The 14,958-nt window shown below is 34.0% G+C and overlaps 2 protein-coding genes across 2 annotated transcripts; one reads left to right on the top strand and one right to left on the bottom strand.

Moving 5' to 3' along the window:
• Nucleotides 1-679: 679 nt before the first annotated feature.
• LOC139893492 (omega-3 fatty acid desaturase, chloroplastic-like) lies at nucleotides 680-4,286 on the bottom strand. The gene is made up of 8 exons (XM_071876651.1): nucleotides 3,726-4,286; nucleotides 3,429-3,518; nucleotides 3,257-3,323; nucleotides 3,041-3,133; nucleotides 1,720-1,905; nucleotides 1,565-1,645; nucleotides 1,112-1,249; nucleotides 680-1,020 (listed from the first exon to the last, which is right to left on the bottom strand). Exons 1-8 carry the CDS (start codon nucleotides 4,178-4,180, stop codon nucleotides 841-843), a joined length of 1,290 nt encoding a protein of 429 aa, XP_071732752.1. The 5' UTR covers nucleotides 4,181-4,286; the 3' UTR covers nucleotides 680-840.
• Nucleotides 4,287-4,826: 540 nt separating this feature from the next.
• Nucleotides 4,827-6,498, top strand: LOC139890019 (uncharacterized). The gene is made up of 2 exons (XM_071872924.1): nucleotides 4,827-5,217; nucleotides 5,705-6,498. Exons 1-2 carry the CDS (start codon nucleotides 4,827-4,829, stop codon nucleotides 6,496-6,498), a joined length of 1,185 nt encoding a protein of 394 aa, XP_071729025.1.
• Nucleotides 6,499-14,958: the final 8,460 nt, after the last annotated feature.

Raw genomic sequence — 14,958 nt, 5'->3', positions numbered from 1 at the left:
CACGAATATCGATAATTACTTAACAACTAAGGATACTAAAATATCTATGTATCCTTAATGGATAAGAATACTTAATACAGTAGCTAAGTATCCTTAATAGATAAGAATACTTAATAGTTAAGTTTTCTTAGTAACTAAGTTTTCTTAATAACTAAGTTTTCTTAGTAACTAAGTTTATACTAACATAAGATTAATGTCTAATAACAAACTTAGATACGCTAACAAAAATTACATTGTAGCTTTTATCATCTGTCCCTTTACTCAAGATAGTACGAAAACATTTTTCACATTGTTGTTTGGTTGTAACAATCTAATGGACCCCATGACATGTTGTACATGCATTTTTTTTTGTGGAAGCCAATTCTTAATGGTCCTCTTAAGTCTTTATGATAGAGATATATGTGGGTTTCGATTAAGTAAGCTGGATGGTTTAGTTTTTGTTTTGTTTCGGCCTTTGCTCATGTTTCCCTCGTATTAGTAGTCGTAGGTTTGGTTTTATTTGTTGGGTTCTTCATTTTAGTTTAGGTTCGTTATGTTGTTTGTTGCTGCTGTCAGTTGTGCTTTTCCGTTGTTTCTGTTTGGTTTCTTTCATCTATTGATGAAAGATTCCCGTATTTTTATATTTCTTTGTTTTTCGCTATAGAAAAAGAGATATACGTGGGCAACAATTATTGTACTTATTTGTGCGCCTCTATAAAAAAAACTAAAACTTTAGCTAACCATGTTTACAGTATAACCCAATATATTATATATTAACATTATAAATTGCCCTCTCCAATTTTGTGGAGAAATGAATATATGATTTCTAGCATCCATTTATTTCCTTCAATTGTCAGTTGACTATTTTGACTCATTCGTAAGCTTCGGGTCAGTCTGATAATATACAACGTCTCCTTCATCACTCACATAATGATCTTTTTTCATACTGCTTGCTAGTAGTCCGATTAAGTGCAATGGAAGTGGCCATGATTTCTTCGGCTCCCTGTAATATTTCCCTAGCACTGGCTTAGCGGCTTCGGTCTACATTATCAGAGTTTGAGATCGTTACTCGTTAGTGTTTAGTTAACAATCGGTAACAAGAAAAAGTTAACAAATGTTTAAGAATACTTACCGCCTCTATTAAGTGATAGTGTGGGATTTGAGGAAAAAGATGATGTATAACATGTGTTCCTATGTCATGATGGATGTTATTGATCCATCCATAGTCACGATCTAGTGTCGTTAACCCTCCTCTTAGATAACTCCATTCCTGTTGTTTTCAGTGAAAATGATATCATCAAATAATCAATTATTTCAAGATAATGAAATAGCCTAACCCCGACAGCAACCGAAAATCACTAATGATATCGTATTATTTCACTAGAAATGTATATTTTTTCTATTGGATGAAATGTTTTATGTTAGTTTGTTCATTAAGAATACACTTGGGTGAATTTTGACCCATTTGACCCGTTTCCTTTTAGTGTTTGTTTTATCTGACCCGTTACAGATAAAACTATAAACCAAATGAATCTATCATAAGTAACTTTTGTCAACTAAATGAAAATCAGGGTCATTTTCGAACCTTGCCACGGTACCATGGAAGCTTATTTTCATGACCATGATGATGCAAGTAAGTTACTAAATCCAGCCACATAACGAAACCCTGAATACAAATAAAGGATTTAGGAAAAATAACAAAAACGGACAACATAAAATTTCGGTATGTAGTTAACTAACCCAATAGGGGATGCCGTATAATTTAAGTAGTTGAAGAGGACTCATTACAAAGGACAAACCCAGAAGCAGGGCAGCCATGGCTGACCAACAAACAGTTGATGTGATCACATCTTTTTTTTCCTTAGGCAGAAACAAATCGCTAGCTGGGTTAAAATGAGAGCCTTTTTTTCCTGGACTTCGACCCCACTGTTAGTTCAAACCCGAAACAAGCATTAGGAATGTTGTAAGACCGTATAGGGGTGATTTTTCAGACTGTCATGATTTTTTTTTAAAACCGAGCCAAATCAGATGGCTAACCGGCTACATGCGCGGGATTATTTATTGTTGTTGAACGGAGGATGTTATAAGTATATACATACAGAGGCGGATCCAGTGTATAAGGGAGGGGGCCGCCCGCCCCCGGTGGATTTAGAAATTTTAGTGCAAATTTTTTCGGTTTTTCGATTTTGCCCCCGGTGGAATTTTTTTTTGCCTCAAACCCTTCATATTTTGCCCCAAAACCTCCATATTTTGCCCCAAAACATTCGTATTTTGCCCAAAAACCTCCAATTTTTTCTCAAAAAACTCTATATTTTGCCAAAAAAAAATTCCTACGTTTTAGAAAAAATTTCGCCCCCGGTGAAAAATTTTCCTGGATCCGCCACTGTATACATATAACTCAACATTACTTCTCATACATATTTGTGTCTATATAAATCTAGATGCATGATTTTCTTTGTATATTGTACTAGTCTTGATTTAATTACTTGAAGTAGTTTAATCTGAGTAATTATTTTTTAATGGTTAGTATATTGTTTTATAAATTGACAAATTGTAGTAGCTAGTGTTGCGTTTTCTCAACCAGGTCACAAGTTTCTTTTTACCTTTTTGCTAGAATAAGAATGGGTCAAATAGATTGGTTCAAACATATTGAAAGTAATTCAAAACCTATTTTTGCACATCCAACATCCTTAATCATTCTATAATTCTATTTGTTAAACGGGTCAAAGTTGTTGAAAGTCATTCAAGACCTATGCGTAAGTAGTAATGCAACTTCCTAAATCGTTATATTCTTTAAATAGGTCAAACATATTATAAGCCATCCAAATTCGATTAGTGGATTTGAGTTACTATTATATTAAGACTTAAACCTAATTAACTTATCCCATTTTGACCCATACTAAAGGATACCCTTTTAAAATAAAATAATGTGTTTGCAAATCCCACTTTACACCTTCACACATGAACAATAGTTTGTTCCCAACAAAGAAAGACAATGCAACAATAACGATACTCAATTTCACGAATGCGGGCGAATCAGGATATAATGGATGGGACTCACCAGATAAAAAGGGTATGCGAGCATCGGGAAAGGCAGAGTGAACCTCAACATCCGAGTTGCCGTGTCTAAACTTCTATAGATCTTCTCAGATAACTAGAAACACGAAAAAAAAAATAAAAAAAAATACACCTATGTGAATTAAAAATTTAATATATTTTTCATTATTTGCCTAAGATGCTGGATCAAAACTGCTTATATATGGTCACATAAACTTACTGGATGCCAAGATTCATCATTTTCAACATGTCCATGGTTCTGATGATGAGTTCTATGGCTAATTCTCCTGCAATCACAACCATATCAATTAAAATAAAAAATGAAATATTACATAAAATATCATTTCAATATAGAATTTAAATCAGAAAAAGAAATAGGGACTAAATCATACCATCCATGATAAGGTACAAGTATGGAAGAATGAAGAAAATGCCCAACTACATTATTGAGTTTTGCATTATTAGAAAAGCTTCCATGGCCACTGTTGAATCAAAAAATAAATCATAAACTCATATTTAATAATTAAGACAACAATTACCATAAAAAGATAAAATCTTGATAATGAGGTGCTTGTGATTTTTTTTTTTTAAAACATTGACTTTTTTTTTTTTTTTTTTTTTTTAATATCAAAACTGCTTTTGGATTGTACATATCAAAATGCAATAAACAGGTAATTAAGCAGTTTTACCAGTCATGACCAAGAACAAACAGAGCCCAAAACATTGTTCCTTGAGCAAACCAATACAAAGGCCAAACAACCATGTTGTTAAAATAAGCCGCCAGAGCCGCCAACCCGAAAACCACCACCACATCTCTCAAAACATAACTCATGGACCGCCACGTGTCCTTAACCCAACAATGTTTCGGTATAGCAGCCCGAATATCAGCCAATGTGAAAGGTGGTGGTGCACCAGGATTGAACCCACTTTCACCAAGCCCATTCATTATTTTTTCATCATCATTTACAACATGAACACCGGCTGGTGCACTCACTTTGAGTACCGGAAAATTCGGTTTGAAATTTTTTAAAGGTGATATTTTTATTGAAATTGGAAAATTGGATATTGAGTTTCTTGATGTTGGGTTGGGGTAGTGTTTAGGAAGTGGTCTTAAACCACATTCCGTTATGACCCTTGTAGCCATTTTATGATAAAAATGAAACAACAAAGTGAGTGTGTAGATGTGTGGAATAAAAGTTTATAAATGTGTTTATTGAAAGATTTTAAAGCATGGGAGGAGATAAATTGCACACGTCTTCAAAATGATTTTTTATCATCTTATGGTTGCTATGCTTATGCATATATATGAATATCTGATGGTCTCTGTTTCTTGGCACTTTCCCTAGTTCATTGGATGTATTTGAACCTTTTCAATCTAACTTTTGTTGTTTTTTTTTTCCTTAGAAAAACAAAAATTAAATTAAATATATCTAATGATTTAGTAATGTAACATTACTAAATCATTAGATCATATTGGGCACCAAGGTAGTAGTGAGGCATTTGTGACAGAAGGGTTCAATAGTTGAAAAAAGTCAGAGAGACTTAAAGAGCACGTTGGTGGTGTAAGTAGCTTTCATAATGCAGCACTAGAAAAGTGTGAATCTTTAACCCGAACGAATCAATCTATTCTCAATGCCTTTGATAAGCAAGATGAAAAATCAAAAACAGATAATCGAATTCGGTTGAGTGCTACGATTTTCGCTTGTAGGTATTGTTTGAAATGTGCAATACCATTTCGTGGTCATGATGAGATGGACACATCTATTTATAAGGGAAATTTCTTGGAATTGATGGACTTAATTTTAAGTCATAATGAGGAACTCCGTAACCTACCGAAAGCTCCGGGGAATAACAAATTGGTGTCTCCTTATATTCAAAAAGATGTTGTTAAATGCTTTAAACAAGAAGTACTAGAATGTATCTTTAAGGAAATTGGTGATGATGTGTTTGCGTTGTTAGTTGATGAGTCTAGCGATGTATCTAAAAAAGAACAAATGGCAATTGTGTTGCGATATGTTGATGAACATGGACTTGTTAAAGAAAGATTTGTGGGCCTTGTTCATGTAAAGGATACATCTTCTTTGTCTCTTAAATGTTCCATTGATTCTTTTTTTTCCAAACATAAAGTGAGTATGAATCAATTGAGAGGTCAAGGTTATGATGGAGCAAGCAACATGCGAGGTGAGTTCAATGGTTTAAAAGCAAAAATCTTGGAGGAAAATAAATCGGCATATTCTGTACATTGCTTTGCTCATCAACTTCAATTAGTGGTTGTAGCGATTGCAAGAAAACATTTGGCGATAGTGAACTTTTTTTGACAAGATAGCCATTTTGATGAATGTTGTTTGTGCTTCTTGTAAACGAAAAGATATTTTGCTAGACACGGAGAAAAAGAGGGTTGAAGAAGAAATTGGTAGTGGTAGAATTGAAACCGGGAAAGGATTGAATCAAGAGGTTTTTCTTATACGGCCCAGAGATACACGATGAAATTCTTACTATAAAACACTTGTGCGTTTGGTTGATATGTTTCCATCTATTATTAAGGTCCTTGAATTTGTTAAAGAAGAAGGAAGTAACGATTCTAACCAAAATCAAGCGCATGGTCTTTTGAAGTATTTAAAGTCATTTGATTTTGTTTTTTATTTGCATCTAATGTTGCACATTTTAGGGTTGACAAATATATTATCACAAGCTCTTCAACGAAAAGATCAAGACATAAATGAAGCGGTTCAATTAGTGGAGGTGACCAAAGAAAAATTGCAAGATTTAAGAACAAATGGGTTTGAACAACTCTTAGAGAAAGTGTCGTCTTTTTGTGAGAAACATGGTATCCGGATTTTGAAAATGGATGAAGATTGTTTTAATTCAAGGAGACAAAAGGAGAAAATCACCAATCAACATTATTATGAGGTAGAGTGTTTTAACACCGTTTTGGATATGCAAATTCAAAAGTTTGGTGATCGTTTTAGTGAAGCTAGTACCGAGTTACTTTCTTGTATGGCGGCGTTGCATCCACGTGATTCATTCTCAATGTTTGATTCGCCGAAATTAATAAGGTTGTGTGAGTTTTATCCAAAAGATTTTAGTCGTACGGAGATTATTGAACTTAAAGATCAACTTGAAGTATACCATCTTAGTGTCCGAAAAGATCCAAGATTTGCCAACTTGAATGGTATTGCTGACCTTGCTAGAGTAATGGTGGAAACAAGGAAATATCTATCTTATCCGTTGCTTTATCGGTTATTAAAGCTAGCATTGGTGTTACCCGTTGCGACTGCAACAGTAGAGAGATGTTTTTCGGCAATGAAAATTGTAAAGTCGAACCTACGCAATCGTATTGGGGAGGAGTTTTTGAATGCTTGTGTAATTTGTGCGGTAGAAAGAGAAGCTCTGGCCAAAGTTAAAGATGAAGATGTACTTCAGCGTTTCCAAAATATGCGTTTACGTAGAAGAAAAGTGTAATTTGGTACTGTTTTTTTGTTACATTTAGTTGGTTATATTTAGTACAATTTTTTGGTCACATTTTGTGAAGTTTTTTTTGGGTAGCTTTTGATAAAAAAAATTTGCCCCCGGTGACCCAAATTCCTGTTTTCGCCACTGGTAATGTTAAAAACTAGAAAATATACTGACCACGCGTTGCAGCGGTTGCATTAGGATATACGTTGTTTGACACCTAATATACTTAACGGCCCGCGCTTTGCGGTGGAACACTTTAACGTCTTTTATGAAACTAATGTTGAGCGGAAATTGAGGAAAAAACTGTGAAAAATGGCAGAAGGACTCGAAGTCATGTCTTTTTCCTGACAAACTCATGAACTTACCATTTGCTCTAACTATCAAATTGATACAGAGTATATAATTAGTTGAGGTTACTATATATATATATATATATATATATATATATATATATATATATATATATATATATATATATATATATATATATATATTCCTTTAAAACAAGAAGTTCCGTCTCAAATATAATTAGTTGCGTTGTGTTCGTAAAATTATTTCGAGTGAATGGTGATGTCAGAGAAACCTAACTCGCGGTGGAAAAATATAAATCCTGTTAAAACTTTTGGATGAGTGTTATTTAATGATTATTATTTAAATTGAAAAGTTATGATTTTTACCTCTCAAAATTACACATTTTACACCTTTTATACCTCGAAGTAACACTTTATACCCTTAAAGTCATTTGACTCTTTCTTTTCCATGGCCAAACGACAACTTTTTTAAGTTTTTGAGAATCAAACGACACATCTTAAAAGTCATTTGACTCTTTTTTTTCCATGGCCAGACGACAACTTTTTTAAGTTTTTGAGAATCAAACGACACATCTTAAGGTGTGTAATAGTATGTAAATATTAAATATTAAATTAATATTAATATTAATATTAATATTAATATTAATATTAATATTAATATTAATATTAATATTAATATTAATATTAATATTAATATTAATATTAATATTAATTATTAATATTAATATTAATATTAATTATTAATATTAATATTAATATTAATTAATATTAATATTAATATTAATTATTAATATTAATAATATTAATAATTAATAATTATTAATATTAATTGTTAATAATTAATAATAATAATAATAATAATAATAATAATAATAATAATAATAATAATAATAATAATAATAATAATAATAATAATAATAATTACAGAAATGATTTAGCCACCAAAATAATTCACTCAAAAACTTTCACTCGCTGATTTGGCATGGACACATAGATTCTAACCGCCTTCCATATGTTTTTGCTTATTTATTATTAATATAACTGATTATGATTATGATTTCTCTCTATTCTAAGATGAAGGAAAGATTGTTTACGTCTCTATAGAGAGAAATCGTTTCTTTATCGGGATAGAAAAACTCCCAAGAGTAGAGACTTCGTCAATCGATTACCTCTCCCCCTAGAGACTTCGTCAATCGATTATCTCTCCCCCGACTCTCTCTGTTTGACGGATAAAGAGATTGCTTCCAAATGGAACCCCAGCCAAAAGTAGGAAAAATAAATAAATAAATAAATAATAATAATAGTAATAGTAATAATAATAATAATAATAATAATAATAATAATAATAATAATAATAATAATAATAATAATAATAATAATAATAAAAATTAAAAATTGTGAATTACGTACAAGTATTTTAGATGAGTTAAAATTGTGAATTACGTAGTATTATATTGTTTTTGTTTGATGAAAAATATAATCATAATCAGTTATATTAATAATAAATAAGCAAAAACATATGGAAGGCAGTTAGAATCTATGTGTCCATGCCAACTCAGCGAGTGAAAGTTTTTGAGTGAATTATTTTGGTGGCTAAATCATTTCTGTAATAATTAACAAGTCAGGCGCAACTTTTTGTCGTTGGTGTGCAAAAACGAAACTTTAATTTATGTGTTTGAAACTGAAGTATTAAACGTGATTTATATTATGATACAATAAATGAATGAATGGAAAAAAAATTGTATAATGTATACAAGCAATGTGTGCCGGGATTAGATTTATATGTTTCTGGTTGGTCATCAATTGATAAAAGTCAATGATTATATAATTGAAGTTAAAAAAAAAAAAAAAAAAAAAATTATAAAGTTAATGTGATATTTAAACTCATGCTATATTGACGTCTTGTATTGTCCTACAGCTTTGATGATTGTTGGTGGATTGTTGTTTTTGGTGGGGTTTGATTTGTAGATGGCTCTTAGTCTTCACTTGATCGATGTCCTCTCTTGTATTGTCCTTGATGTCTCGTTTTTTGTTTGATTTTGTTTGATTAGTCGTCTAGTTTCACGGTAAGTTTATTTTGTTAGTGTTTAAATTGTTTTGGTTTGAGTTAAGCTCGTGTTTTTATCCTTCACGGTTTGGTTGTTTCGTTTCGGGTTGTATGTGTCTTGGAACTTCATCGGTTTAATGAAGTGTTTTCTTATAACTTTTAGTGTTTTCAGAAGAAAAAAAAAAAATATTCACATCTTATGAAATTGAGGTTTGTAATGATTTAAAATGAATTGTTCACCTATAAAGGGTATTTTGGTTGATGTTCCATGTTTGCTTTTAGCTAAACATTAGATAGTGGTTTAAGCATTTCAAGAAAAATAAAAAATATGTACTAATTACCAAATTGCCCTTTGTTTGCCATGAACATGCTTCAATGATTATGGTCCTTTGTGGAGGAATTATAATTTTCTAAACAGTTGTTTCTTTTATTTGTTTATAACAAACTACATATTACCTACTTTATACGGAGTCTTAAATAACTAAGCACGTTTTTTTTCTTCCGAAAATTCCAAACCGAGTGGAATGTTGGCATTTCGTAGTACTTTTTCCTGTTAAATATTCAACCATAACAATACGTAGAAAACCTTTTTATGCTTTTACAATTTTGTTTAATTACATTATTAATTTATTATATTTAATATATAATGAATAAAAGACTATTACTAAAGGACTTTCAATTATTAAATCTATCACGTTTGATGTAGACGTTTATTCTTAGGATCTTAGGTCGCTTGGACTCTAAACTAGAGGCGGAATACACTAGAATATGGTTAAACCGAGATATGGGTCATTTTGGGATCGAATTGGTCAAACCTAGAGCAAAACCTAGATTAGATCGACTCCTAGACGATATATTTCGGTGGTATATGGTGTTAGGGTTCTCTGGAGACGAAAACCTACGACTTAGGGTGAATGGGACAAGTAACCTCATCAAAGAAGTCTAAACCCGTATATATAGTGAACACAGACACACTCGGTCGAGTGTCTGTGTACACTCGGTCGACTGACTGACACAGTCGGTCGAGTGTCTATATACACTCGGTCGACTGTGTGCATTTTAACATATTGATCATTTAATAAATTAAGTACGCACAAACACAAATATAATCAATAGTCTCGAGTAAACATTATTACATAACCGAAATGTGTTAAACATAAAAACAAATAACGGCTGGGAATTCATGCACCAACAAACTCCCCCTAAGACCTAGCTGTTACAATAAAGCATTCGGTTATCAATCTGTATAAGATAAGGATCTGTCACCCAGTTCTTCAGATAGCAAAGTTTAACAACTCTGCAATACTGTTCAGCTTGCACACGATTCTCTGGGCGATACAGCATCCTGTTGTAGTAAAGGGTAAACATATCTTCTTCACAGTAGTTTCTCAACCAAACTGGATCTAGAACCCTTATACTATCATTTTCATCTCCTCCATCTTTGTCTAACACAATAACCGCTTCCTCCGAGCGTTCATCATAATACCACCAACGAAAACGAGGACTGAAGTGCTGCGACATCTTCCTCAGAGGAACCTTCCGCATATACCTCACAGGTTGATATTTTACTATCTTCCTTCTGACCCCTGTTTTCTTGTTCGTTCGATAAGAGATCTTCGAAAACTGAGGACGAAAACCTATGAAATTAGGTGACTGATATGATCTCCTTATCTTACGAACCAAAATATCAGGAACTCCACAATAATCCTGATACAACATCTTAAGCCTGGCCACCTGCATAAACTCAAAATAAGGTAACGTTTTGAATTCGTATGGAGATTTGATATAATCCACTCCATGTTCTTTCTTGATCGCATATATATCAAATTCTTTAATATAAGCCCAGGCTATTATCTTTCCCTTAGCACGTAAACTCTCACAGTGCTCGATAAACTTCAAAAATTGCGGCTCCACCTTAGGCTTCATCACATACTGCCTAATCCGCATCATAATCTTCCATTCTTCTTCCAACACTTCAACTTTTTCTTTGTTGATCTTCACCGGCAAGAAACCTTCTGGTAACACACTCTCTTGTTCTTTCTGTTCCTTTTCTTTACACTTTCTGTTCAAAAGCTCATCATTCATCTGAAAATAATCAGCAAAAGTTGGATATTCATCACTAACACCTTCATAACGAGGATAAGGCTCGGTTGGCTCATCCTCAATCACAACTTCATCAAAACTGTTATCACTTTCATCAAAAATATCAGTATCACTCATATCATCATCAAAATTACGAGCCCCTAAAGTCGAAGCTTCGGTTGAAGCTTTTGATGCAGCGTCATCAGATTCCTTAGCTTCTCGCTCTAGACGCTCCATCAATTCCTGCTCAGTTTCGGTGAGATCCGGAGGGATCTCCCCTTCTTCTAAATCAGTGTAAACAGTAGTGTGATTAAGACGATCCTGCATAGCTAAAAATTCAGAAACTGTTATAAATTGAAGAGGAGTTACATACAGCGGGTTATCCTCCGTGTAGCCTTTTGCAACTTCAACAGCCCTGTCTTCCTCTGCTTCACCAAAAGTACCAAACGGATCTGGTTCTCCATCTTTCTCTTCAACCACAACCTTTTTCTCCTATTCATTTAACCTCTCAGTCAATTCTTGATTTTGAGTCTGAAGAGTAAAAATTTCACCAGCTTGACTTCCCACATTTTTCTCTAGTTCATCAATCTTCAACTGTTGTCGATCAACTAACTTTCTCAACTCAGACATTTCAGTTTCTGTCTTCCTTTTGTCTTCGTCAGCAGCCTTTTGAAATTTAGCAAAATTAGCAGACAACTGAATCAATCTCCGGTTAAGTATTCCTAACAAATCACCTGATGCAACCTCTGGACGTTGAGAAGCTTGAACTTGCTGAGAAGATGTAGTTTGTTGTAGTTGAGTGGGTGGAGTTTGAGTAGAACCACCAGTAGCTTGAACAGTCAGAGCAACCTTTGGCTGAGACTTAGTTGTGGAAGATGAACTTCCGTCTTTAACCAAAATCTTCAAACGCTTTTGTCTCCCTCTTGTCGACACCTTGGGGGTTTCAGCTAGCTTCCTTTTAACCAAATCCACCTGACTCTCATCAAGCGCTGTTACATTCTCCTCATCAACTAATCGAGGACCAGTTTGTCTTGGCGATGGCTGATTCACCTCTTCTCCTCCTTCAATAGTAATATCGGTCTCATCCCCAGAAGTACTGTTCTCATGACGACAACTCAAACCTTCCGGACACACGTAATTTTCATTAATCAGATGACCGATTAACCCTTTCTCCGGAACCTCAACCCGGCTCTGCAAAAACCCGTTGAATGATTGATCATTTAAATGATTCTGTTTTAGCTCATCCTCAGGAATTTTCACTAATCCCTGAACTTGCTTCTCCAGCATAATCTGAAGAAACCTCGGGAACACCAGATGAATCTTCCTCTTAACATTCAGAACCATTCCATCAAAAATCACTTGAGAAAAGTTAAAATCAGCGTTCAAAACCAACGCAATAAACATAGAGCTTTACTTAGCTGCCATCTCATCAAAACTGCCCTGTATCGGGCTCAAACACCTAAGAAGAACGTACGTAAAGTATCGGTATTACCTTGGAAGCTTCGTACGTTTAACAGCTTTGGTTATATCAACAGTATAACCACATCTATTTAAGCACCTTCTAACTTTCAAAATCGGCAAATCAGTTGGCATATCATCATTATCCGGGAACCCCAAATCTTCCCTGATAGTCTGTGCCGAAATACGAACAATCGTGTTATTGACAGAACTTAATATCACCTTCCTATTTTCTTCAGTAACAACTTGAGCAACCTCCCATAATGTTCTCTGATGAGAATAATATGGAGTACACTCAGCAGTAATAGCTTTAAAGATCCTGAAACGCTTCAAGAATGCAATAATAGGACCAAAATCTCCTCTTTGGGCCTCAGAACCCTTTTCATCAACACATGCAAGTACGTTTGTATCTTCTCGACCAATCAAACCTGGTAACTCAGAAGATAAAGGGATTCGTTGTTCACGTTCTTCATCAGACATCTGCTGTTGTTCTTGAGACATAGTGAATATCTGAAAAACACTCAAAACAAAATAACTAATAAGCATTTACCTCCATGTATCATGGGGTATCTAGTTAATTATACGAATCAACGGATAAACAAACATAACAAGCACATTAACTAATACCCACACAGTTACATCATTCAGAAGTTAGTGTTTATTACACACCGTAGTACAAAGGCTAACAGACTAGCCTTATCAAATTACATAATAGACATGATTAAACATAATCACACTGAATCACAAGCATTAGAATTATGCTTCAATAACATCCTCTGGTACTGGCTTCACTTTGTAATTCGTGTCCTCAAAAAGATCAAGCTCATCAAACAAGTGATTTAAAAGGACGGCAAAGGGAAATGATTTTTCCTCATTATCCAAAGCGTCCTTCATGATATTAATGACAATCTGACTAAAATTCACCTTGATACGTTCCATAAGACAGTACAACAGAACAGCCTCAGTACCAGATAACAAATCGTCAGATGGATCTCTGAACACCACGTTTCTTTTGATAATCCTCAAGTTAGACACCAAATCATCCCTAACATCACTATCTCTGATCTCAATTCTATTGGAACCAATTACATACCCTGGTTTGGTGATGTGAGCAGCCACCCCACCCGCATCAAATTTGCTAAAAAATTTTCTAATATCTTTACTAGGGCAATATACCTTGGCTCCCCAGTAATTCAATAGTAAGTGATCTGCGAAGTCATCTATGGTCCACTTATAGGCATTACCAAAGAAATTAGCATGAACATGCTTCTTCTCTATGGCCACACTAGAATAGAACTCTTGGATAAGCTTAGGACAGAAATGATTCCCTATCTGAAGAAATGTTATACAATCTAAACCTTTCCACTGATCTTGAGTGAACTGGGTTGCAACAGCTTTGGTCTCTACATGGATAGGCCTGTGTTTGGCCAAAGCTCTCTTACGTTCAAGATCATATTCCCAAGTTCCACTTATCCTACTACTTGGACCTGACATTCTTAGAGCAAAACTACACAAAACATTCAGTATAACATGATACGAACTCAACAAAATAATCAAAAACAACAAAATTAAAAAAAAATTAGGGTTTCTATACACTCGGTCGAGTGTGTATACACACATGGTCGTGTGTATCTTAGAACGATCGAGTGTGTGAACTCACTCGGTCGAGTGTGTCACACACTCGATCGAGCGTGTTCATCAGATCTGAGAACCCTAACTTTGCAAATCAATCAAATCTGTTGTTTTTGCATCAATATCTGGTCACAATAGTCTCTAATCATGACGATTAACATAATCAAACAACTAATTTTAACAGATTAAGTCTAAAAAGCATTCAATTTGTGTTTTACATTTCGAATACAAAATCAAAGATTATGAGCAAACGAAAACGAGTTATGATACCTTGTTAGAGGCGCTGTGATCACAAGAGAAAGATGTATCTAAAACTAGCGATCAAAAACTCGTTCTTTAAATTTGAAAAACTTGGTAAAATTCGATCCCTAAATCACATAAGTATTCTGAGCCGTTTGAGACTCAAATCCTTTTTATACCCCCAGACACACTCGGTCGAGTGTGTCGTCTACACGGCCGTGAATGAATACTCACTCGGCTGAGTGTGTTTTAAACACATCACATAATTTCACCAAGTCAGTCGGTCGTGCGAGTAGCTTACACGGTCGTGTGTGTTCACTCACTCGGTCGACTGTCTTTAGGGTTGAAAACTTAGGAAATTTCGATTTCAATTCCACAACACCTTCCTTGTCCACTCCCCCTGGGACTGATCTCCACAGTATAAAAACAAAACCCACTTTGTTCCTTTAAGCTCTAAACAATTTATTCTCTAATTTAATGTAAAATAAGGATTTCTTTCACAATAAACCTTTCCGAGAACTGAGTTGTTAAGCTTACAATATGAAACAGAAATGCACATGCAACTAACTTATGAATACAGACATTCTCAGATATGCATGCACATGCAAATACAAAAAGCAAATTACAATGAAAGATCCAGTGTGTCATGATTAGCAACATTATAACAGACATATTCAATACCATTTAACCTTTTAA

Source organism: Rutidosis leptorrhynchoides, chromosome 2, assembly GCF_046630445.1.
Source record: "Rutidosis leptorrhynchoides isolate AG116_Rl617_1_P2 chromosome 2, CSIRO_AGI_Rlap_v1, whole genome shotgun sequence".
Taxonomy (NCBI): domain Eukaryota; kingdom Viridiplantae; phylum Streptophyta; class Magnoliopsida; order Asterales; family Asteraceae; genus Rutidosis; species Rutidosis leptorrhynchoides.
Note: the sequence above shows the minus strand (reverse complement) of the source record. Positions and strands in the feature narration are given on the sequence as shown.

Excerpts from the sequence above, each read along its gene's own strand:
- LOC139890019 (XM_071872924.1), top strand. The coding sequence starts at position 4,827 with ATGGACTTAATTTTAAGTCATAATGAGGAACTCCGTAACCTACCGAAA. Across the intron at positions 5,218-5,704 it reads TGGAGCAAGCAACATGCGAG|GGTTGACAAATATATTATCA; the intron begins GTGAGTTCAATG and ends TGCACATTTTAG.
- LOC139893492 (XM_071876651.1), bottom strand. The coding sequence starts at position 4,180 with ATGGCTACAAGGGTCATAACGGAATGTGGTTTAAGACCACTTCCTAAA. Across the intron at positions 1,906-3,040 it reads TCGCATACCCTTTTTATCTG|TGGGGTCGAAGTCCAGGAAA; the intron begins GTGAGTCCCATC and ends TTGAACTAACAG. Across the intron at positions 1,646-1,719 it reads TATACGGCATCCCCTATTGG|GGTTTCGTTATGTGGCTGGA; the intron begins GTTAGTTAACTA and ends ATTTGTATTCAG.